At 42.8% G+C, this 24,675-nt stretch overlaps 2 protein-coding genes across 2 annotated transcripts; both read right to left on the bottom strand.

The window, feature by feature from the left end:
• Positions 1–9,979: 9,979 nt before the first annotated feature.
• LOC121870221 (agglutinin-like protein 3) lies at positions 9,980–11,732 on the bottom strand (the record flags this gene model as incomplete). Its single annotated transcript, XM_042371998.1, has 2 exons — positions 11,665–11,732; positions 9,980–11,509 (listed from the first exon to the last, which is right to left on the bottom strand). Coding segments are annotated over exons 1-2 (1,598 nt in total), but the record flags the coding sequence as incomplete, so codon positions are not given.
• Positions 11,733–22,091: 10,359 nt separating this feature from the next.
• LOC121870220 (uncharacterized protein DDB_G0286299-like) lies at positions 22,092–23,814 on the bottom strand. Its single transcript, XM_042371995.1, has 2 exons — positions 23,811–23,814; positions 22,092–23,512 (listed from the first exon to the last, which is right to left on the bottom strand). Exons 1-2 carry the CDS (start codon positions 23,812–23,814, stop codon positions 22,092–22,094), a joined length of 1,425 nt encoding a protein of 474 aa, XP_042227929.1.
• Positions 23,815–24,675: the final 861 nt, after the last annotated feature.

Genomic DNA, 24,675 nt, shown 5'->3' with positions numbered 1-24,675 from the left:
TAAAATGCTCCGTTGTTTCCATTTTCCGTCTTGATTTATCAAGATTTATCTTATCACGTTTTCAATATATATATATATATATATATATATATATATATATATATATATATATATATATATATATATATATATATATATATATATATATACGCGTACTTTCTCAGGACAATTTACCTTTCCTTTGCCCTTTGATATCTCTCATAACTAATTAAGTAATTCTGTAACAGACATTTTCAATCTCCATCATCAGTGTATAGCCGATCTGTGGTGTTATTGTCCATACTCGCCTCGCAAGCGAGCGGACCTGGTTCGATCCTCGGGCAGGGTGAAACTATGGGCAAGTTTCTTTCCCATTTCTGTCTGCCCAGCAGTAATTGGGAACCTGGATGATAATCGATTTGCGGATCGTATTCCGGGTAATGGTTAGACAGTGCAGTTGGCGAGTTGTCCGGTCTTCTCGGACTGTTCCTTGACACTGGGTCATACGCCTCGTAAACTCCAGGTGTGGTTATTGTGTTGGCAACAGGTTCTACATTAAACAAATTCACGCCGAGGTGGCCCTTGAGCCGGCCATCCTCGTTACACGAGGGACAACCATTATATTATAGCCGAGCGGTACAACTCCAGGGTTCAGTATATATTATGGTACAGTTTAACAGCTTCATCTATCACACTGGTTTACACAACTAAATGTACTGTACATTTTTCTCTATATTTTTTGTATTATGTTTTACAGGCCCTTATCAAATCAGACTATATGTAAAAAAATGCTTAAAAAATGTGTTTCGTGTTCCAAATGGGTTAGGTTAGGTTAGGTTAGGTTAAGGTTGGAGGATAGATAGGTTAGGTTAGGTTGATTAGGTTAGGTTAGGTTGGGTTAGGTTGGGTTATGTTAGGTTAGGTTAGGTTAGGATTAGGTTAGTTAATTGGAATTGGTTGGTGTATGTATGTATGTTATGTTATATTAGGTTATGTTAGGTTATAGTTATGTTATGTTAGGTTATGTTGCAATATATTTTCGTATATTGTATGTGTTATATTAGGTTATATTTATGTTATGATATGTTATGTTAAGTTAGGTTATGTTATGTTATGTTAGGTTATGTTAGGTTATCCAAGTTAGGTTAGATTATGTTATATTAGGTTATGTTATGATATATTATATTTATATTATATTTATATTATATTGATTATGTTATGTTATTTATATTATATTATATTAGGTTATGTTAGATTTATATTATATTATATTGTTATATTTAGGTTATATTAAATTTATATTATATTAGGTTATAATATTATATTAGGTTATGTTATGTTATATTATATTAAATTATGTTATATATGTTATATTATATTTATATTGAAGCTGTTAGGTTATATTGCAGTAAAAGTTATATTTATGTTATGTTATATTTAAGTTATATTATATTTATATTATATTATATTAGGTTATGTTATGTTATGTTATATTAGGTTATAGGTTGGTTATATTATGTTATATTTATATTAGTTATGTTAGGATTAGGTTATGTTATATTTATGTTATATTATGTTTAGGTTATATTAAGTTATATTTATATTTACATATTTATATTGTTATGTTATGTTATGTTATATTTATATTAAATTTATGTTATGTTATGATATATTTATAATTAGGTTATGTTATATGTTATGTTATATTAGAAGTTAAGTTGGTTATGTTATGTTATATTTATATTTATGTTATATTGTATTGGGATTAAGTTAGGTTATGTTATGTTATATTGTATATATGTTATATTTATGTTATGTTATATTAAGTTATGTTATGTTATATTTATGTTATATTTATATTTATGTTATATTAGGTTATATTTATGTTAGGTTATATTTATGTTATGTTAGGTTATATTATATTGTAACATGTTACATAATGTAATATATTTATGTTAGCAACATGATATAATATGTTATGTTATATTATATTATGACTATATCGTATATTTATATTATGTTATATTATATTATTATATTTATATTATATTTAAGTTATATTTATATATATTTATGTTATATTATACAAATTAAATTTATATTATATAGGTTAGGTTATATTGGGTTATATTAGTATATTTATATTTATATTTATATTTATATTATATTATATTATATTTAGAGATATATATTATGTATATTTATATTATTATGTTATATTAAATTTATGTTATATTTATAATATATTATATATTGAAGTTATATTAGGTTATAATAATTATATTTATATGGGATTTATATTATATTGAGTTATATTATATTATGTTATGTTATATTATATTATGTTATATTATATTATATTTATATTTAGTTATATTATATTAAGTTATTATATTTATATTATATTTGGATTATATTATATTATATTTATATTAAATATTAGGTTAGGTTATATTATATTATATTTATATTTATATATTAGGTTATATAGAATTTATATTTATATTTATATTAAATTTAGTATATTATATTTATGTTATATTATATTTAGGTTATGGTTAAATTATATTAGTTATATTATATTATATTGGAAATTTATATTTATATTATGTTATAATAGGTATATATTATATTGGTTATATTATATTATATTATATTGATTTATATTTATATTATGTTATATTATATTTAGGTTATATTATATTATATTATGTTATGTTATATTATATTAGGTTAACATATTAGGTTATGTATATTAGGTTATAATATATTAGGTTATGTTATGTTATATTATGTTATGTTATGTTATATTTATGTTACTGTTATTTATATTATAATTAGGTTATATTATATTACTTAATTATATTATATTATGTTATGATTATATTTATATTATATTATGTTAAGTTAGGTTATTAGATATATGTTATATTTATGTTATATTAGGTTAGGTTATGTTAGGTATATTAGGTTATGTTAGGTTATATTTATGTTAGGTTATGTTATATTATGTGTTATGTTTATGTTATGTTATGTTGGAGTTATATTGAGGTTATGTTATGTTTATGTTATGTTATGTTGGGGTTATGTTATGTTATATGTTATGTTAGGTTATGTTATATTTATGTTATGTTATATTATGTTATTGGTTATGTTATGTTATGTTATGTTATGTTATGTTAGGTTATATTATGTTGTTATGTTATGTTATGTTATGTTAGGTTAGGTTGGATTATGTTATTTTATTTATGTTATGTTATATTAATTTATGTTATGTTAAGTTATGTTATGTTTAGTTATGTTATGTTATGTTATGTTAGGTTATGTTATGTTATGTTATAGTTATATTATGTTATGTTATATTAGGTTATGTTATATTTATATTTATATATTTAGTTATATTATTTATGTTATGTTATGTTGTATTAAGTTATATTATGTTATGTTATGTTATGTTGGGTTATGTTATGTTATGTTATGTTATGTTAGGTTATATTATGTTATGTTATGTTATGTTAGGTTTATGTTATGTTGGGTTATGTTATGTTATGTTATGTTATGTTAGGTTATGTTATGTTATAGTTATGTTATGTTATGTTAGGATTTATATTATGTTATGTTAGGTTATGTTATGTGGTTATATTATGTTATGTTAGGTTATATTATATTTAGGTTATGTTATTTATGTTATGTTAGGTTATATTATGTTATGTTATATTATGTTATGTTATGTTAGGTTATGTTATGTTATGTTATGTTATGTTGGTTATGTTATATTTATGTTATGTTATGTTATGTTATGTTAGGTTATTATTATGTTATGTTATGTTAGGTTATATTGTATTAATTATGTTATGTTATGTTATGTTATGTTATGTTATGTTGTGTTATATTATGTTATGTTATGTTATGTTATATTATATTTTGGTTATGTTATGTTATGTTATGTTATGTTATGTTATGTTATGTTAGGTTATGTTTGTTATGTTATATTATGTTTGTTATGTTAGGTTATGTTATGTTATGTTAGGTTGGGTTATATTATGTTATGTTAGGTTATGTTAGGTTATGTTATGTTATGTTAGGTTATGTTATGTTATGTTAGTTTATATTATGTTAGGTTAGGTTAGGTTATGTTATGTTATGTTATGTTATGTTATGTTATGTTAGGTTATATATGTTTGGTTATGTTATGTTGGGTTATGTTATGTTGGGTTATATTATGTTTTAGTTTATGTTATGTTATATTTAGGTTATGTTATATTGATTTATGTTATATTTATGTTATGTTAGGTTATATTATGTTAGGTTATGTTATATTTAGGTTATGTTAGGTTATGTTATGTTATATTTAGGTTATGTTATGTTATGTTATGTTATGTTATGTTAGGTTATGTTATGTTATATTATATTATATTTGGTTATATTAGGTTATATTATGTTAAGTTTATGTTGATATATTATATTATATTAGGTTATATTATATTTATGTTATTGATTATATATTAGTTATTTATATTATATATAGGTTATGTTATGTTATGTTAGGTTATGTTATGTTATGTTATATTATGTTATGTTAGGTTATGTTATGTTTATGTTATGTTAGGTTAGGTTATATTTATGTTATGTTAGGTTATGTTATGTTAGGTTATATTATGTTATGTTATGTTAGGTTATATTATGTTTGGTTATGTTATGTTATGTTAGGTTATATTAGGTTATATTATGTTATGTTATATTTAGGTTATGTTATGTTATGTTATGTTATGTTTGGTTATGTTATGTTAGGTTATGTTATGTTATGTTATGTTAGGTTATGTTGGGATTTATGTTATGTTAGGTTAGGTTGGGTTATGTTATGTTATGTTATGTTAGGTTGGGGTTATGTTATGTTATGTTTAGGTTGTATGGTTATATTAGGTTAGGTTATGTTATGTTATGTTATGTTATGTTAGGTTATGTTATGTTTTTGGTTATGTTATGTTATGTTATATTGGGTTATGTTAGGTTATGTTATATTAGATTGGGTTAGGTTATGTTATGTTATGTTATGTTATGTTATGTTGGGTTAGAGTTTAGGTTATGTTATGTTATGTTTATATTTATGTTATATTTAGGTTAGGTTATATTTATGTTATGTTATGTTAGGTTATGTTTATGTTATGTTTATGTTAGGTTATGTTGGGTTATATTATGTTAGGTTATGTTATGTTAGGTTGGGTTATATTGGGTTAGAGTTATGTTATGTTGGGTTATGTTATGTTATGTTAGTTTTAGGTTGTATTTATTTATGTTGTATGTTAGGTTAGGTTAGGTTATGTTAGGTTATGTTATGTTATGTTATGTTAGGTTGTGTTATGTTATGTTTATGTTTATGTTATGTTGGGTTAGGTTATGTTATATTATAGTTAGGTTAGGTTATGTTATGTTATGTTATGTTGGGTTATGTTATGTTAGGTTATATTATGTTATGTTATGTTAGGTTATATTATGTTATGTTATGTTAGGTTATGTTTGGTTATGTTATATTGTTATGTTAGGTTATTTAGGTTTATGTTGTTATGTTATGTTATGTTAGGTTATGTTAGGTTAGGTTATGTTATGTTATGTTAGGTTATATTGGTTATATTATATGTTATGTTATGTTTGGTTATATTAGGTTATGTTATGTTATGTTATGTTATATTAGGTTAGGTTATGTTATGTTTGGTTTATGTTAGGTTATATTTATGTTATGTTAGGATTTATGTTATGTTAGGTTATATTTATGTTATGTTATATGTTAGGTTGGTTATGTTAGGTTAGGTTATGTTATGTTATATTGGGTTAGGTTATGTTAGGTTATGTTGGAGTTAGGTTATGTTATGTTATGTTAGGTTATGTTGGATTATGTTATGTTATGTTAGGTTATATTATGTTATGTTATTGTTATGTTATGTTTGGTTATGTTAGGTATGTTATATTATATTGGTTAGTTATTTATGTTATGTTTTGGTTATATTGGGTTATGTTATGTTATGTTAGGTTATGTTATGTTAGGTTATATTTATGTTATATTTATGTTAGGTTAGGTTAGGTTATGTTAGGTTAGGTTATATTGTATTTATGTTAGGTTAGGTTATGTTGGGTTATGTTGATATGTTATGTTAGGTTATGTTATGTTATGTTGGGTTATGTTATGTTGGAGTTTATGTTATGTTATGTTATGTTAGGTTAGGTTAAGTTAGTTAGGTTAGGTTAGGTTATGATTATGTTATGTTAGGTTATGTTATGTTAGGTTATTTATATTTATTATATTATGTTATGTTATGTTAGGTTATATTATGTTATGTTATGTTAGGTTATGTTAGGTTATAGTTATATTTATATTATTATGTTGGATTATGTTATGTTATGTTGAGTTAGGTTATGTTAGGTTAGGTTATATTATGTTAGGTTAGGTTAGGTTAGGTTAGGTTAGGTTGGGTTATGTTATGTTATATTGGGTTAGGTTATGTTGGGTTATGTTATGTTATATTTATGTTATGTTATGTTATGTTGGTTTATGTTATGTTAGGTTATGTTAGGTTATGTTATGTTATATTATATGTTATATTGAGTTATATTATATATTATGTTAGGTTAGGTTAGGTTAGGTTAGTTATTGTTATGTTAGGTTATGTTATGTTATATTAGGTTAGGTTATGTTAGGTTATGTTATGTTATGTTATGTTATATTATATTGATATATTATGTTATGTTATGTTATATTGAATGTTATATTATTTAATTAGGTTAGGTTATGTTAGGTTATGTTATGTTATGTTATGTTATGTATATGTTAGGTTATGTTAGGTTATGTTATGTTATGTTATGTTATGTTGTTATTTAATATTATATTAGGTTATATTATGTTATGTTATGTTATGTTAGGTTATATTCAGGTTTATATTATATTTAGGTTATGTTATGTTATGTTAGGTTAGGTTATATTAGGTTAGGTTATGTTATGTTATGATATTAGGTTAGGTTATATTTAGGTTATATTTATGTTATGTTATGTTATATTATATTGGGTTATATTATGTTATGTTATGTATATTTAGGCTGCACGGGTGGATGTCCAGAACTGTCTCTCTCCACAACAGTATATCCACACAAACCAACTCAGAGACTTTATTTTAGTGGCGTCTATACTTAATGATCTTTGTTGTTCTTGTTCATCATATTAGTATTTCATGAGGGTTGTTCTGGGCGGGGGGGAGTGGGGGCACTTGGGTGAGGTGGGGGTACTCTGGCGGGAGGGTGGGGGGCACTGGTTGGGTAAGGTAGAGGGCACTCTGGCGGGAGTGGGGGGCACTGGTTGGGTAAGGTGGGGTACTCTGGCGGGAGAGGGGGGGCACTGGTTGGGTGGTAGGGGTACTCTGTGGGGAGGGGGGGGGAGGGCACTGGTTGGGTAAGGTGGGTACTCTGGCGGGGAGTGGGGGAGGGCACTGGTGGTTGGGTAAGGGGTGCTCTGGCGGGAGGGAGTGGGGAGGGCACTGGTTGGGTGGGTGGGGTACTCTGGCGGGAGGGAGTGGGGGCACTGGTTGGGTAAGGCAGGGTACTCTGGCGGGAGTGGGGGGAGGCACTGGTTGGGTGGGTAGGGGTACTCTGGCAGAGGGAGTGGGGAGGGCACTGGTTGGGTAAGGTAGGTACTCTGGCGGGAGGAGTGGGGGGAGGCACTGGTTGGGTAAGGTGGGGTACCTGGCGGGAGGGGGTGGGGCACTGGTTGGGTAAGGTAGGGGTACTCTGGCGGGAGGGGAGTGGGGGAGGGCACTGGTTGGGTAAGGTAGGGGTCCTGGCGGGAGGGGGGGCACTGGTTGGTGGGTAGGGGTGCTGGCGGGAGGAGTGGGGAGGGCACTGGTTGGGTAGGTAGGGGCCGGCGGGAGGGGGGGGAGAGGCACTGGTTGGGTAAGGTAGGGGTACTCTGGCGGGAGGGGAGTGGGGGGGCACTGGTTGGGTAAGGTAGGGGTACTCTGGCGGGAGGGGGGAGTCAGGGGGCACAACTTCTCAACCCTGGCCGTCCGTGGCATATGTTGCGATATGTATTTTCGAGTTAAATCCGGCTCAGAAACTGAATTTGTATTATAAACCCGTAAATAACCCGAGAACTGTATGTATGTCTGTATAACCCGAGAACAGTATGTATGTATGTATGTATGTATGTATGTATGAAAGAAGGATACTTGACGGAGAGAATGGTAAATATGAATAATTGTAAAAAAATTGACGAAGAAAAAGAAATATATCCTGAAATGTTGTGTATACAGTATATGTTAGCCAAATAATTTACCTGTATTCAATTAAGATTTTTTCCCGATAAAAAATGATTATTCCGTCCTGAGTAGATGTAGAACCTGTTTTTCGACATGACTGCAAACACACATTATTTTTGTTTACTCACATATACAAAATAGTGTGGGTGTGTGTTGTAACCCCATCAAAACATTGTCACAGACTGGCGAGAATATATTCAGTGGAACTAAAAACCCAGGGCCAGGTGTCAACACAAACGTATTCTCAATTTTCACCGGGAAACGAACCACCGGGCGAAAAACACTTACCTATAAAACGATGATTTTATTATTACGGAATATTTTGGTCTTTTACAACGTAAAACTATTGTGGGTCACTCACCTAACACGAGCGTTATGGTGACGAGCCAGAGGGGACCAGAGACTTCCTGCTGGCCGAGACCTGAGCCCTCCTGAGAACTAGATTAATGACGTCACCCCTGATCGAGACCTGAGCCCTCCTGAGACCTAGATTAATGACGTCACCCTTGTTCCGAGACCTGAGCCCTCCTGAGACCTAGATTAATGACGTCACCCCTGATCGAGACCCGGGGCCCCCTTGAGACCTAGATTAATGACGTCACCCCTGATCGAGACTTGGGTCCTCCTGAGAACTAGATTAATGACGTCACCCCTGATCGAGACCTGAGCCCTCCTGAGAACTAGATTAATGACGTCACCCCTGATCGAGACCCGGGGTCCCCTTGAGACCTAGATTAATGACGTCATCCCTGACCGTGACCTGAGCCCCCCTGAGACCTAGATTAATGACGTCACCCCTGATCGAGACTCTGGGTCCTCCTGAGGAATCTAGATTAATGACGTCACCTCTGTTCGAGACCTGAGCCCCCTGAGTATCTGATTAATGACGTCACCCCTGATCGAGACTCCGGGCCCCTTGAGACCTAGATTAATGACGTCACCCCTGACCGTGACCTGAGCCCCCCTGAGAACTAGATTAAATGACGAAACATTAACTACATTTGGTTCGTAATCATCATAACGAGAAACACACAAACATTAGACGCCTCGCCCCCGCCAACTGCCGACGCCGGTGAGCCACTAACAACACGGCGCCGATAGTTTTTTGTGTGGGAGGGAGGGAGGGAGGGCGACAAGGGAGGACAGGGTGGACTTGTACCTTACACCCTTGAACACGACACCTTCCTACACCCTGGAGACTAGACTAACTGCAGGCCACTCTCAGAACACTGAAAAGTCGACGACGGTGGTGGTGTATATTGCCTCTTCCTCCTCCTCCTCCTCCTCCTCCTCTCCCTCCTCCTCTCCCTCCTCTTCATCCTCTCCCTCCTCTTCCTCCTCTCCCTCCTCTTCCTCTTCCTCCGTCTTATCTTCTCTCAGTATCAGATGGTCTATTTCTCCACGATGGCTTTTATCAATATTGTTTCCATGTTCAATCTGCCACAGTGAGATCCACCAAATTCCTTCACCCGTGTTTTTATTTTTTGTTTTGTTTTTATTTATGTTTTGTTGTGTGTTTTTTTTATTTTTATTTATTTTGTTTGTGTTTTTGTTTGGCCATGTTTTCAAGCCAGTGGCAGGAACTTTCATCGCGTCATCAATAATTTCTGTTCGTTCTCTTTTATTAATACTTCAATCATTCTCTTCCTTCATTCATTCTCCGTTCTTTTAATCCCTGCTGTCCCGTTGTCTACAGTCACCTTGACGTGACAGTGTGGCCGGCCAGCTCCGTGCACCTTGACGTGACAGTGTGGCCGGCCAGCTCCGTGCACCTTGACGTGACAGTGTGGCCGGCCAGCTCCGTGCACCTTGATGTGACAGTGTGGCCGGCCAGCTCCTTACACCTTGACGTGAGAGTGTGGCCGGCCAGCTCCGTACACCTTGACGTGAGAGTGTGGCCGGCCAGCTCCTTACACCTTGACGTGAGAGTGTGGCCGGCCAGCTCCGTGCACCTTGACGTGAGAGTGTGGCCGGCCTGCTCCGTACACCTTGACGTGGCAGTGTGGCCGGCCAGCTCCGTGCACCCTGACGTGACAGTGTGGCCGGCCAGCTCCGTACACCTTGACTTGACAGTGTGGCCGGCCAGCTCCGTACACCTTGACGTGAGAGTGTGGCCGGCCAGCTCCGTGCACCTTGACGTGACAGTGTGGCCGGCCAGCTCCGTGCACCTTGACGTGACAGTGTGGCCGGCCAGCTCCGTACACCTTGACGTGAGAGTGTGGCCGGCCAGCTCCTTACACCTTGACGTGAGAGTGTGGCCGGCCAGCTCCTTGCACCTTGACGTGACAGTGTGGCCGGCCAGCTCCGTGCACCTTGACTTGACAGTGTGGTCAGCTCCGTACACCTGACGTGACAGTGTGGCTGGCCAGTTCCTGTGCACCCTGACGGCACAGTGTGGCCGGCCAGCCCGTACACCTTGACTTGACAGTGTGGCCGGCCAGCCTGGTGCACCTTTGACGTGAGAGTGTGGCCGGCCAACCTGTGCACCGGATTCTGCCAGTGTGGCCGGGCCAGCTCTGTGCACCTTGACGACAGTGTGGCCGGCCAGCCCGTGCACCCTGACGTGACAGTGTGGCCGGTCAGCCCTGCACCTTGACGTGACAGGTGTGCCGGCCAGCTCCGTGCACCTGATGTGACAGTGTGGCTGGCCAGCTCCGTGCACCGCGACGTGACAGTGTGGCTGCCACCTGCGCACCTGACGACAGTGGCCGGCCAGCTCCGTGCACCCTGACGTGACAGTGTGGGCTGGCTGCTCCGTGCACCTTGACGTGACAGTGTGGCCGGCCAGCTCCGTGCAACTTGACGTGACAGTGTGGCCGGCCAACTCCGTGCACCTTGACGTGACAGTGTGGCCGGCCAGCTCCGTGCACCTTGACGTGACAGTGTGGCCGGCCAACTCCGTGCACCTTGATGTGACAGTGTGGCCGGCCAGCTCCGTGCACCTTGACGTGACAGTGTGGCCGGCCAGCTCCGTGCACCTTGATGTGACAGTGTGGCCGGCCAGCTCCGTGCACCTTGACGTGACAGTGTGGCCGGCCAACTCCGTGCACCTTGATGTGACAGTGTGGCCGGCCAGCTCCGTGCACCTTGACGTGACAGTGTGGCCGGCCAGCTCCGTGCACCTTGATGTGACAGTGTGGCCGGCCAGCTCCGTGCACCTTGACGTGACAGTGTGGCCGGCCAACTCCGTGCACCTTGATGTGACAGTGTGGCCGGCCAGCTCCGTGCACCTTGACGTGACAGTGTGGCCGGCCAGCTCCGTGCACCTTGACTTGACAGTGTTACCAGCTCGGGGTGGTGGTTCGCCTCACATGGGTCGGCGTTTAAGTGGTTGACGGCCGTGTTATGAAGGACTAAACACTGACAGTCACAATAGAGTACTGACAGCCGTGTTTGTGGGACTACGAGCTGACAACCAGGCAGGGAGGGTATGAAAGCGTGGGCACATGGCATAACGCGTCCTGTCGTCAAGATACAAGCGTGGGCATGTTGCGAGAGGACGTCCTACAAGGCAAGGATACAAGCGTGGGTATTACAGAGAGGACGTCCTACAAGGCAAGGTGCGGCATGTTGCGAGAGGACGTCCTACAAGGCAAGGATACAAGCGTGGGCACGTTGCAAGTTGCACAGAAAGCGTCGCCTTGGTCCTGTGCTAGTGGTTGCCCGCTCTCCCTGGGTCGTGCAAGATGCAACACCTCACCCCCTCTCTCCATATTTCATCAGTCACCTGTACGGCACACAGTCTAAGGCAGCGACTCCCACCTACCGTACTTGTCGCCTGTCACCGCCTCTCAGCTTACCATTTTGTGGCCTGGTGGATTGCAGGGGATACTGTTTGTGTGATTTGATTGTGAAGTCTCGATTTTTGGGGGTTGATTGTCGAGGGTTTTATTGTGGGGTAGTTGTCGGGGTTGATTTTCGGGGGTTGGTTTTAGGGGCTGAATTGTGGAGAGAGAGGAAATTATAACACAGAGGAAGAAGAGAAGAGAAGCGTAAAAGAGATAAAGCAGTGAAAAGAGTGGCAAAGGAGAGAGAGAGTGAGAGAGAGAGAGAGAGAGAGAGAGAGTTGTCGTGTGTGTGTGTGTCTGTCTGTCTTGTGGCTGAGACTGGATTAGGTTAGGTTACGTTAGATTGGCTTAGATTAGGGGGGTTTGGATCTGGTCCGGTGAGGTAAGGTTAGGTGAGGTAAGGTTAGGTGAGGTAAGGTTAGGTTAGGTGAGGTAAGGTTAGGTTAGGTGAGGTTAGGTTAGGTTAGGTTAGGAATGAAAGAGAAGACACAAAGACTGCATATGTATGGGAATATGTATAGAGGAACAGAAGAGAAGGAGGAGGAGGAACAGGGCAAGAAAGATTGATGAAGGGAGGAACAAGAGGAGAGAGAGAGAGAGAGAAAGAGATGGATAAGCAATACGGATGAATGAGTGAGAAGTGTCGTAGTGAATTATTGTACTGTAGAACCTTCAGACTTGACTGGTAGAGCTTCCTGAGGGTGACTTGACTTCCTGAACGAACCTCAAGACGTGTGTGTGTGTGTGTGTGTGTGTGTGTGTGTGTGTGTGTGTGTGTTAGACTCATGGATTGGGTTATAAAATGAGAATTGCTTTGGGATATTGAGGTGTGATTGGTGAGTATGACCTGAGATTGTGGAGAATGAGGGTGGATTGTTGATGATGAGGATGACGATGATGGTGATGATGATGATAGTAATGATGATGATGATGGTAATAATGACGATGATAATGATGATAGTGATGATGATGGTGGTGGTGGTAATAATGATGATGATGATGATGGTAATAATGACGATGATAGTGATGATGATGATGGTGGTGGTGGTAATAATGATGATGATGATGGTAATAATGACGATGATAATGATGATAGTGATGATGATGATGGTGGTGGTGGTGGTAATAATGATGATGATGACAACTACATATAACCCACGGGAATAAAATGAAAACAATAACAATAAATTATACATCACGATATTTCTTCACTGCCCGTCAACAAACACCTCCCCGACGAAGGCACAGAAGGAGACCAGGGCGGAGAGGCCATCTTAAGCGAACCCTGAACACTACCAAGACCCTCACACCCCTATAGGTCATCCCCCTAATGTCTCTCAATGCTCCCGCGTGAGGCCCTACTGAAGAAGGCCCTCCAGAAGACCACGACGAAGGAGGTCTCTCGAGCCTCCCCCCAACAGATGATCTACACAAATCATGGCCGAGGGATTATTATTCCCTCCCCGAGAAGCCATGTTCCTCATCCCTTATGTTGGCCCTGTGTATATGGCACCGTATGGCCCTCCTTGAACCTCTGGCAGCTGGAGACGGTCCATGGACACCCGCCATGACGAAAGGGGCGTGGTGAGGGAGCGGCGGAGTGGAAGAAGGGGCGGGGCCAAGCTTGGGGGCGGGGCGTGAGGGGCGGTGCCGGGTGGTGGTGAGTGGCGGGAGGAGAGATCGATGGTGGAGCACCCCCAGCACTGTGTGTGTTGGGGGGTGCCAGTGCCTCTACCCACAACATCCCCATAAGCCATTTAATCCCCAGGTCTCTGAGTCTTGGTGGCGGTCAGAGGCCACACACTGCAATGCCCGCCAGGCCACACTACACCTGCCTGGGCCACACTACACTACTGCCGGGCCACACTACACTGCCTGCCTGGGCCACACTACACACTACCTGCCTGGGCACACTACAGTACCTGCCAGGCCACACACCCAATACCTGCCTGGACACACTACACTACCTGCCTGGGTACACTACACTACCTGCCTGGGCCACACTACACTACCTGTCCAGGCCACACTACACTACCTGCCCGAGCCACACTACAGTACCTGCCTGGGCCACACTACAGTACCTGCCTGGGCCACACTACACTACCTGCCTGGGCCACACTACACTACCTGCCTGGGCCACACTACACTACCTGCCCGGGGCACACTACACTACCTGCCCCGGGCCACACCATTGTTACCACGGGGGGGAGGAGGGGGGGGCTCAGTGGTGCTGTGGTAACAATGCTTCTCTAACTGTCCACCATCACCTGGTCACTTGTATATTATTATTATTATTATTATTATTATTATTAAAGAGGAAATTAGTGTTACTTCTCCATTGTCAGTAGTAATGATAGTAATTAGTGTGTCATAATTAAGATATAACTTCCTATCTGATGTTATGAGTTGTGATACAGGTTTACCATTATAACGTGTAACATTGATGGAAGCAGTTTATCTCAAGGTGCCGCGCGAAGTGTGGAACGGTGTACGGGGAGGCTTCAGCTGCTTGTTAATGGAGTGTATCGCTCGACATATAGTTCATGGGTGATTGTTAGTGATTAGAGACGCTAACTAGATGATTTGTGTTAGTTAAGATTAGTGTATGACATGTACAGGTAAGTTATCCCACCTGTACTAATTATGGTGAGCTTATAGTGTTAGTTAGATTAGGGTAATTAATCCGGTTATTAGTAGTGATAATGACGGTATTATCCATATTAATCCGAGTACTGTTATAGCTCGTTATAATCCAGCTGTGTTCATCCTGGTTTAAGAGCAATTGGGCTGTTAGTCGACAGGTGGGCCGGCGGTAACAGGTGATCAGCCTACTATAGTTAGCTGGGAGCCGCTCCACCCATTAAGAGATCATCTACTCATCAAACTATGTATCGCCAATTATCCCTGCGCCAAATTATGAATGGACAAAATTGGCGAATTATTAATTGACGCCGAGAGTGATTGTTGATAATGATATCCATAATGAACGATTAGGAGGCTATTAACGAGGGACCGTTTAGCGGCTAATGTTGATGGTTGCACTGAGATAATAATACAGGTGTTGATACAGGTGTTGGTACAGGTGTTGAGGTGTTGGTACAGGTGTTGGGGTGATGGTACAGGTGTTATAATGTAGGTCACCAATCAGCACAGCACTGGGTTAATCTCTGCTCGCTGATTGGCTCCCGACTTGACCTGGAAATAATATAATCTATCAATGAGGATTAAATTAGGGCGCGACACACACTGACGTCACCACACACTGACGTCACCACACACTGACGTCACCACACTCTGACGTCATCAATAATTACCTGTGTTGTCATTGTATAGAATTAGATGTTTGTTTACCTTAATTACCTTCTAGTTACCTTCTCAGATGACGACCAAGACAGGTATTATTGTGGTTGTTTATGGGAGGTTAATTAGGCGGACAGATCGGCCACACCTGAGTTTGATTATGAGTGAGTGAGGGAGTGAGTGGGGGAGGGAGTGATTGAGTGGGGGAGTGAGTGAGGGAGTGAGTGAGGGAGTGAGTGGGGGAGGGAATGAGTGAGGAAGGGAGTGGGGGGAGGGAATGAGTGGGAGGGAGGTGGGGAGGGAGGAGGGAGTGTGGGAGGGAGGAGTGAGGGAGTGAGTGGGGAGAGGGAGGGAGGAGGGTGAGGGAGGGAGGGGGAGGGAGGGAGGAGGGAGGGAGGGAGTGAGGTGAGGGAGGAGAGGAGGGAGTGGAGAGAGAGGGAGTGAGTGAGGGACTTAATGAGGAGTGATGGAGAGGGAGGGAGAGAGAGAGTGAGGTTCATGGCAGCGACAGGTGACAGTACCACACACACACACACACACACACACACACACACACACACACACCTGTAGTTAATGACAGCGACAGGTGACAGACACCAACACACACACACACACCTGTAGTTAATGACAGCGACAGGTGACAGTACACAACACACACACACACCTGTAGTTAATGACAGCGACAGGTGACAGTACCACACACACACACACACACACACACCTGTAGTTAATGACAGCGACAGGTGACAGCACCACACACACACACACACACACACACCTGTAGTTAATGACAGCGACAGGTGACAGTACCAACACACACACACACCTGTAGTTAATGACAGCGACAGGTGAGTGTAGTTAATGACAGCGACAGGTGACAGCACACACACACACACACCTGTAGTTAATGACAGACAGGTGACAGCACACACACACACACACACCTGTAGTTAATGACAGCGACAGACAGTACACACACACACACACACACACACACACGACAGGTGACACAACACACACACACACCTGTAGTTAATGACAGCGACAGGTGACAGTACAACACACACACACACACACACACCTGTAGTTAATGACAGACAGACAGTACACAACACACACACACACACACACACACACACACACACACACACACACACACAGTTAATGACAGCGACAGGTGACAGTCACACACACACACACACACACACACACACCTGTAGTTAATGACAGCGACAGGTGACAGTACACACACACACACACCTGTAGTTAATGACACGACAGGTGACACACACACACACACACACACACACACAGCACACACACACACACACACACACACACACACACACACACACACACACACACACACACACACACACACACACACACACACACCTGTAGTTAATGCGACAGGTGACAGTCACACACACACACACACACACCTGTAGTTAATGACACGACAGGTGACAGTCACACACACACACACACACACCTGTAGTTAATGACAGCGACAGGTGACAGTACACACACACACACACACACACACACACACACCTGTAGTTAATGACAGCGACAGGTGACAGTACACACACACACACACACACCTGTAATTGCGACAGGTGACAGTACACACACACACACACACACCTGTAGTTAATGACAGCGACAGGTGACAGTACCAACACACACACACCTGTAGTTAATGACAGCGACAGGTGACAGAACACACACACACACACACCAGTTAATGACAGCGACAGGTGACAGCACACACACACCACACACACACACACACACACACACCTGTAGTTAATGACAGCGACAGGTGACAGTACACACACACACACACCTGTAGTTAATGACAGCGACAGGTGACAGCACACACACACACACACACCTGTAGTTAATGACAGCGACAGACAGCACAACACACACACACACACACACACACACACACACACACACACCTGTAGTTAATGACAGCGACAGGTGACAGCACACACACACACACACACCTGTAGTTAATGACAGCGACAGGTGACAGCACCACACACACACACACACACACACACCTGTAGTTAATGACAGCGACAGGTGTAGTTAATGACAGCGACAGGTGACAGCACCAACACACACACACACACACCTGTAGTTAATGACAGCGACAGGTGACACAGTACCAACAGACAGACAGGCACGCACAGGTAGTTCATGAGAGCAAGGAACGTGTCACCACTTGCTCGCCCACACACCTGAGGCCACATAATATATACCCTTACGCCGTGTTGTGCCTAAGAGTCAGGGATTGCGGTGAGTACTGCACGTGCACGATGACAGGTTGCGCACGTGCGTCGATAACAGGTTGAGCACGTGTGTGATAGCGTGCGCCATAAACAATAACAACAAAGGCGACTGCCATATGGTGCGCCCCAGAATTGCCGCATGCGACCCACCACCTGAAAATATATCACTCAGCACTGATTAAGATAATGGGCCAGTGCGTGTTGTGGCGTTCTGGGTTATTTGTAATGGTGCGAGGAGGTGTTGGCACCACTGATGTGTGTGTGTGGCAACATTGGTGGTCTTGTTTGTGCTTGTTAGTGAAGATAACAACAGTGTCTATTTTACTGTTTATACTTAATACATTTTAGGCGAAAGTGGCATCAGGGTCGACCAACGTACAGTAAGTAATAAAAGTAACTTATCCTTATTTGTACTTAGAAGATGTCAAAAGGGATACATTTATAAGGAGAAACTTGCATATATTTATTTGAACAGACGACAAGAGTGATGGACGTTCATATAACCTAACCTAACCTAACCTCACCTAACCTAACCTAACCTAACCTAACCTCACCTCACCTAACCTCACCTAACCTAACCTAATCCCAACCTCAATTTAACCTAACCTCAATTTAACCTAACCTAACCTCACCTAACTTAACCTAACAGGACTAGTAATATACTTAAGTGAAAGGGAAGATAAGTGCAGTATTTAAGTAACAGAAGGTAAAGTTATAATATCAGAATGTGACCGGGAAAACGCTAGAATATGACCGGGAAAAACACCAGAATATGACCTGGAAAAACACCAGAATATGACCGGGAAAAACACCAGAATATGACCGGGGAAAAACACCAGAATATGACCGGAAAAAACACCAGAATATGACCGGGAAAAAAATACCTAAAAAAAGACACACTTGCCCATTTAGTAATCAATAGAGTCGCGGGTCATCTCCCTAACATTAATTATTATATATGTGAGGTAGGTATCGACTCTAACCACCTGCACTGTTCCTCCCCCTCACTCACCCCTCCTACACCCCACCCCCCCACTCACCCCTCCTACACCCCCCCACTTACACCTCTACACCCCCACCCCAACTTACCCCACCCCTACCTGCACCTAACATACATACACCCACCTACACACACACACCCACCTACACACACCTGGTGGCTATTGGGTGTCTCAGGTCGTCGTTACCTTTACCTGTGTTGTTGACATACCTGTGTGACTAATCAACACCTGCATCGCTGAGGTCAGTAAGTGAGAGGTAATGATAGTAATTGGTGCCGTATGGTTACCTGGCGGAGAGGGTGGGGGGAGTGGGGGGGGAGTGGGAGGGGAGATGTAAAACAGGGAAGAGAAGGCGAGGGGAAAAGACGGAAGGAAGAGGGAAAGAGAGGGAGGGGAAGAGAAGGGAAGGAAGAGAGGGTAGTTGTTAAGGAAGATGTAAAGAGGGGAAGAGATGGGGAGGGAAAGGGGAAGAGACGGAAGGGAGAGAGGGAGAGGTCAATTAATTACACACACACACACACACACACACACACATTATATACGTCATCGATTCTTCTCTTTTAGGGCAGTTTTTTGGGGCGTTGTCAGTCATCCTCCTGACTGTCTGTCTGTCTGGTGGCTGACTGTCTGACTGGTGGCTGACTTTGACTGGTGGCTGACTGACTGGTGGCTGACTTTGACTGGTGGCTGACTGTTTGACTGGTGGCTGACCGGTGGCTGACTGACTGGTGGCTGACTGATTGGTGGCTGACTTACTGGTGGCTGACTGTTTGACTGGTGGCTGACCGTGTTGACTGGTGGCTGACTGACTGGTGGCTGACTGTCTGACTGGTGGCTGACTTTGACTGGTGGCTGACTGACTGGTGGCTGACTGACTGGTGGCTGACTGACTGGTGGCTGACTTTGACTGGTGGCTGACCTGACTTGACTGGTGGCTGACTTTGACTGGTGGCTGACTGTCTGACTGGTGGCTGACTTTGACTGGTGGCTGACTGACTGGTGGCTGACTCTGACTGGTGGCTGACTGACTGGTGGCTGACTTTGACTGGTGGCTGACTGTTTGAATGGTGGCTGACTGTCTGACTGATAGATAGATAGATAGATAAACTGTACACATAAACACCTAATCATATGTTATGTTGGATTAGGTTAAGTTACGTTTGGTTAGGTTAGGTTAATTTGGGTTAGGTTAAGTTACAGGTGGTTAGGTTAGGTTAGGTTAATTTGGGTTAGATTAAGTTACGTTTGGTTAGGTTAGGTTAGGTTAATTTGGGTTAGGTTAAGTTACAGGTGGTTAGGTTAGGTTTCTCTCACCTGTGGCCTTAACCAGGATAAAATACCTCAGTGGGACTCTACTCCTCCTTCGGGGGTTAACGTCTCAGGTTAAGGTCGGGATGTAATTAATATCTTTATCCATGAAGAGAATTTGCTTAAGAGAGATGCAGGATATTTTGTTTATACATACATACATACATACATACATACTTAAATACATACATACATACATACATACATACATACATACATACATTCGTACGTACATACATACATACATACATACATACATACATACATATAAACAGAGATTAAAAAATGTTGTTGATGAGGAGGTCATAATGTTGAGTATTATCCAGGTAACATCATTCAACATTCATAGGTAGAGTAATTAAGAAAGGATGTTGTGTTGCATTATGTAGCTGTGGCTTCTCTCGGTGAGTCTTCATGAATACTGTACCACCACAGCTTCTTCTTCCTCTGTCAAAGGTTATCATTCACCACAGTTGTAGACGTGGTGTGGTGGTGGTGTGTTGTGGTGTGGGGGTGTGGTGGTGGTGTGTGCTGGTGTGTTGTGGTGGTGTGTGGGGGTGTGGTGGTGTGTTGTGGTGGTGTGGTGATGTGTGTAGTGGTGGTGTGTTGTGTTGGTGTGGTAGTAGGTGTGTGTTGTGGGGGTGTGGTGGGTGTGTGTTGTGGTGCCCAGGGGTGGGGTGTGGTGGGTGTGTGTTGTGGTGGGGTGGGGTGTGGTGGTGGTGTGTTGTGGTGGTGTGGTGTGGTGGGTGTGTGTTGTGGTGGGGTGGGGTGGTGGTTTAGTGGTGTTGTGGGTGTGTGTGTTGTGGTGGGGTGGGGTGGTGGTTCCCCAGTGGTGTTGTGGTAGTAATTATGGTGTATGGGAGTGAAGGTGATTGGGAGTGTATGGGAGTATAGGTGTATTGTACGTAGTGTATGGGAGTATAGGTGTATTGTACGTAGTGTATGGGAGTGTATATGGTAGTATGGGAGTGTAGGTGTATTGTACGTAGTGTATGTTAGTATGGGTGTATGGCTGTATATTAATGTGGGCATGGAAGTACAGGTGAGTGGTCGTGTATTAGTTACCAACAGTACAGGTAAACGGGCCATTGACCAACACAATACCTCATTAGTGAAGAGAGAGAGAGAGAGAGAGAGAGAGAGAGAGAGAGAGTTAAGTGAGAGTATTTTGCGGCTGTTATTTTATTTATCTCTTTCTTAACTTATTCATGAGTAAACTTTAGTGGATCAAAGGAACAGTGATTTACGCCAGCACCATTTAATACAACGCCACTACGAGCGAACACCAACGCCTGACGCTTCTTACCACTGTTATAATCATGTCTTTATAAGCTTAGCCTGGCGATTATGGTCGATTATGGACGAGCAAACATCAACGCCTGGCATTTCCCATCGCCCAGGTATGCCCACGCCTGTAAGGTCTACCTACGCCAGACGAATATTCGATTGCCTTTCCTGACAGTAATGTGACAGTAATGGGGCTTCTTTTATGCTGTGGGTCTTTGTTCATTTAGCCAACAGGAGGTTCACAATAACCACGTCGACTCAACCAACCAATTTGTGCAGTCGAGGCCCCGTGTGTACGGTGTATCGAGGTCGGTGTGGTCAGTGTATCGAGGTCGGTGTGGTCTTTGTATCGAGGTCGGTGTGGTCTTTGTATCGAGGTACTGTGTGGTCTTTGTATCGAGGTACTGTGTGGTCTTTGTATCGAGGTACTGTGTGGTCTTTGTATCGAGGTACTGTGTGGTCTTTGTATCGAGGTACTGTGTGGTCTTTGTATCGAGGTACTGTGTGGTCTTTGTATCGAGGTACTGTGTGGTCTTTGTATCGAGGTACTGTGTGGTCTTTGTATCGAGTACTGTGTGGTCTTTGTATCAGTACTGTGTGGTCTTTGTATCGGTACTGTGTGGTCTTGTATCGAGGTACTGTGTGTCTTTTATCGAGGTACTGTGTGGTCTTTGTATCGAGGTACTGTGTGGTCTTTGTATCGAGGTACTGTGTGGTCTTTGTATCGAGGTACTGTGTGGTCTTTGTATCGAGGTTGGTGGTCAGGGAAACATTGACTGTGTGAATGTGAAGGTCTTGTGTACCTGAACAATCAATAAAGTTTAGTCATCGTAGAGGCTCCGTCGGCGTCTGTTGTTTCCGTCGGCGTCTGTGTTGCTCCGTCGGCGTCTGTGTGTTGTTTCCGTCGGCGTTTGTTGTCTCCGTCGGCGTCCCCCCCCCCCTTCCGTCGGCGTCGGTGTTGGCCGTCGGCGTCTGTTGGCTCCGTCGGCGTCTTGTTGTCTCCGTCGGCGTCTGTTGTCTCCGTCGGCGTCTGTATCTCCGTCGGCGTCTGTGTGTTGTCTCCGTCGGCGTCTGTCTCCGTCGGCGTCTGTTGTCTCCGTCGGCGTCTGTTGTTTCCGTCGGCGTCTGTTGTTGCTCCGTCGGCGTCGGTGTTGTTTCCGTCGGCGTCTGTGTGTTCTCCGTCGGCGTCGTGTTGTCTCCGTCGGCGTCTGTTGTCTCCGTCGGCGTCTGTTGTCTCCGTCGGCGTCTGTTGTCACCGTCGGCGTCGTGTTTTTCGTCGGCCGCCCGTCGGGTTGTCCGTCGGTGTGTTGTCTCCGTCGGCGTCGTGTGTTGTTTCCGTCGGCGTCTGGCGCGTTGCTCCGTCGGCGTCTGTGTGTTTTGTCGGTGTTGTCTCCGTCGGCGTCTGTTGTTCCGTCGGCGTCGTGTGTTGTTTCCGTCGTTTTTCCGTCGCGTCTTGTCTTCGGTTGTTTCCGTCGGCGTCTGTGTGTTGTTTCCGTCGGCGTCTGTTTTCCGTCGGCGTCTGTTGTCTCCGTCGGCGTCTGTTGTCTCCGTCGCGTCTGTTTCTCCGTCGGCGTCTGTGTGTTGTTTCCGTCGGCGTCTGTTGTCTCCGTCGGCGTCTGTTGTTTCCGTCGGCGTCTGTTGTTCCGTCGGCGTCCGTGTGTTGTTTCCGTCGGCGTCTTTTGTTTCCGTCGGCGTTGGTGTCGGTTGCTCTGTCTGTGGTTGTTTCCGTCGGCGTCTGTTGTTCCGTCGGCGTCTGTTGTCTCCGTCGGCGTCTGTTGTCTCCGTCGGCGTCTGTTCTCCGTCGGCGTCTGTGTGTTGTTTCCGTCGGCGTCTGTTGTCTCCGTCGGCGTCTGTTGTTCTGTCGGCGTCTGTTGTCTCCGTCGGCGTCGTGTGTTGTTTCCGTCGGCGTCTGTTGTCTCCGTCGGTGTCTGTGTGTTGTCTCCGTCGGCGTCTGTGTGTTGTTTCCGTCGGCGTCGTTTGCTCCGTCGGCGTCTGTTGTTTCTGTCGGCGTCTTGTCTCCGTCGGCGTCTGTGTTGTTTCCGTCGGCGTCTGTTTCTCCGTCGGTGTCTGTTGTGTTGTCTCCGTCGGCGTCTGTTGTTTCCGTCGGCGTCTGTTATCTCCGTCGGCGTCTGTGTGTTGTTTCCGTCGGCGTCTGTTGTCTCCGTCGGTGTCTGTGTGTTGTCTCCGTCGGCGTCTGTGTGTTGTTTCCGTCGGCGTCTGTTGTCTCCGTCGACGTCTCCCTCCTCCTGTTAGCACACACAAGGGAAGGTGGGTAAGAGAGGTGGGGAGGGGGGGAGAGAGAGGGAAGAGGGTGAAGGGAGGGGATAAGAGGGAAAGTGGATGGGGGAGAAGATAATGTAATGCTGATGAGGGAGATGGGGAATGGGGGTGAGGGAGGGTGAAGGGAAGGAAGGTAGGGTAAGGGTGGGGTGAGGGTGGGGTGGGGTGGGTGAAGTTGGGGTGGTAATAGCAACAACAATACTGGGTGTAGGTTAGCGTGACTGGACTTTAAACTGACTCCGTCCCTCCTGTGCTGCTGCTCACCCATGCTTGACTGTGCAGGTGTTCCGTGACGTCACACCGGGAAGTGACTACCTGTGCCCCCCCCAACGATTCTCAAAAGCCTCGTAATATTGAATTTCCTCTCCACCAGTGATTTGTTTGTTGGTTTGATTGTTTGTTTGTTTGTTTTCGAAAGGTGTGTGTGTGACTGAGTCACTCACAGGAAATCCAACCAGCAACGCCAGGACAAGCATTCGTAAAAGCTTGCCGTTCTTCCTCATCTAATCTTTGTAATATGTTATGATGATACTACTACTTTGCTGTCACTCGGAATCGAGTATGACGATCATCCAGCCGTGATATAATGACATGAGTTATGAGGAATGTCACCTTCATTGGTGAGTTTTGAGGTGACTAAAGAGGCCGATACGGGACCGGCAGAGTTGTTCACAGATGTTGCACATGTGGAGGGCTACATCGAGTGAGGGGGGCGGTGGCAACGTCTTTCCGGCGTTGGCGCTTGTCTGCCTCGGTTTGCAGTCGGGCTAACTCGAAAGTATTGACACCTTGTGGTGTTCCTCCAAGCGTTACGATGTGGAGTGATCGTCTCCCAGGTGAGGGGGTCGATTTGGCACTTTTTCAGGTTTGTCTTAAGACTATCCTTATACCTTTTCAGTTGCCCGCCAGCGTTCACTTTACTATTCTTTAGGTGACTGTAAAGTAGCTGCCGCAGCAGTCTACTGTCGTCCATGCGTGTAACATGCCAGTCCAGCGTAGTTGTTCATGGATAATGGTTGCCTCGATGCTCCTACAGTTGGTGTCAGCAGGAATACCGGCATTTGTTCTCTTGTCTTCCCAGCGAACTCGGAGGATGGAACGTAGACTACGTTGGTGAAAGTTTTCAAGT

This window comes from Homarus americanus, unplaced genomic scaffold (genome assembly GCF_018991925.1).
Source record: "Homarus americanus isolate GMGI-L3 unplaced genomic scaffold, GMGI_Hamer_2.0 scaffold52687, whole genome shotgun sequence".
NCBI classification, from domain to species: Eukaryota; Metazoa; Arthropoda; class Malacostraca; order Decapoda; family Nephropidae; genus Homarus; species Homarus americanus.
This window is presented reverse-complemented; position numbering and strand designations above follow the sequence as displayed.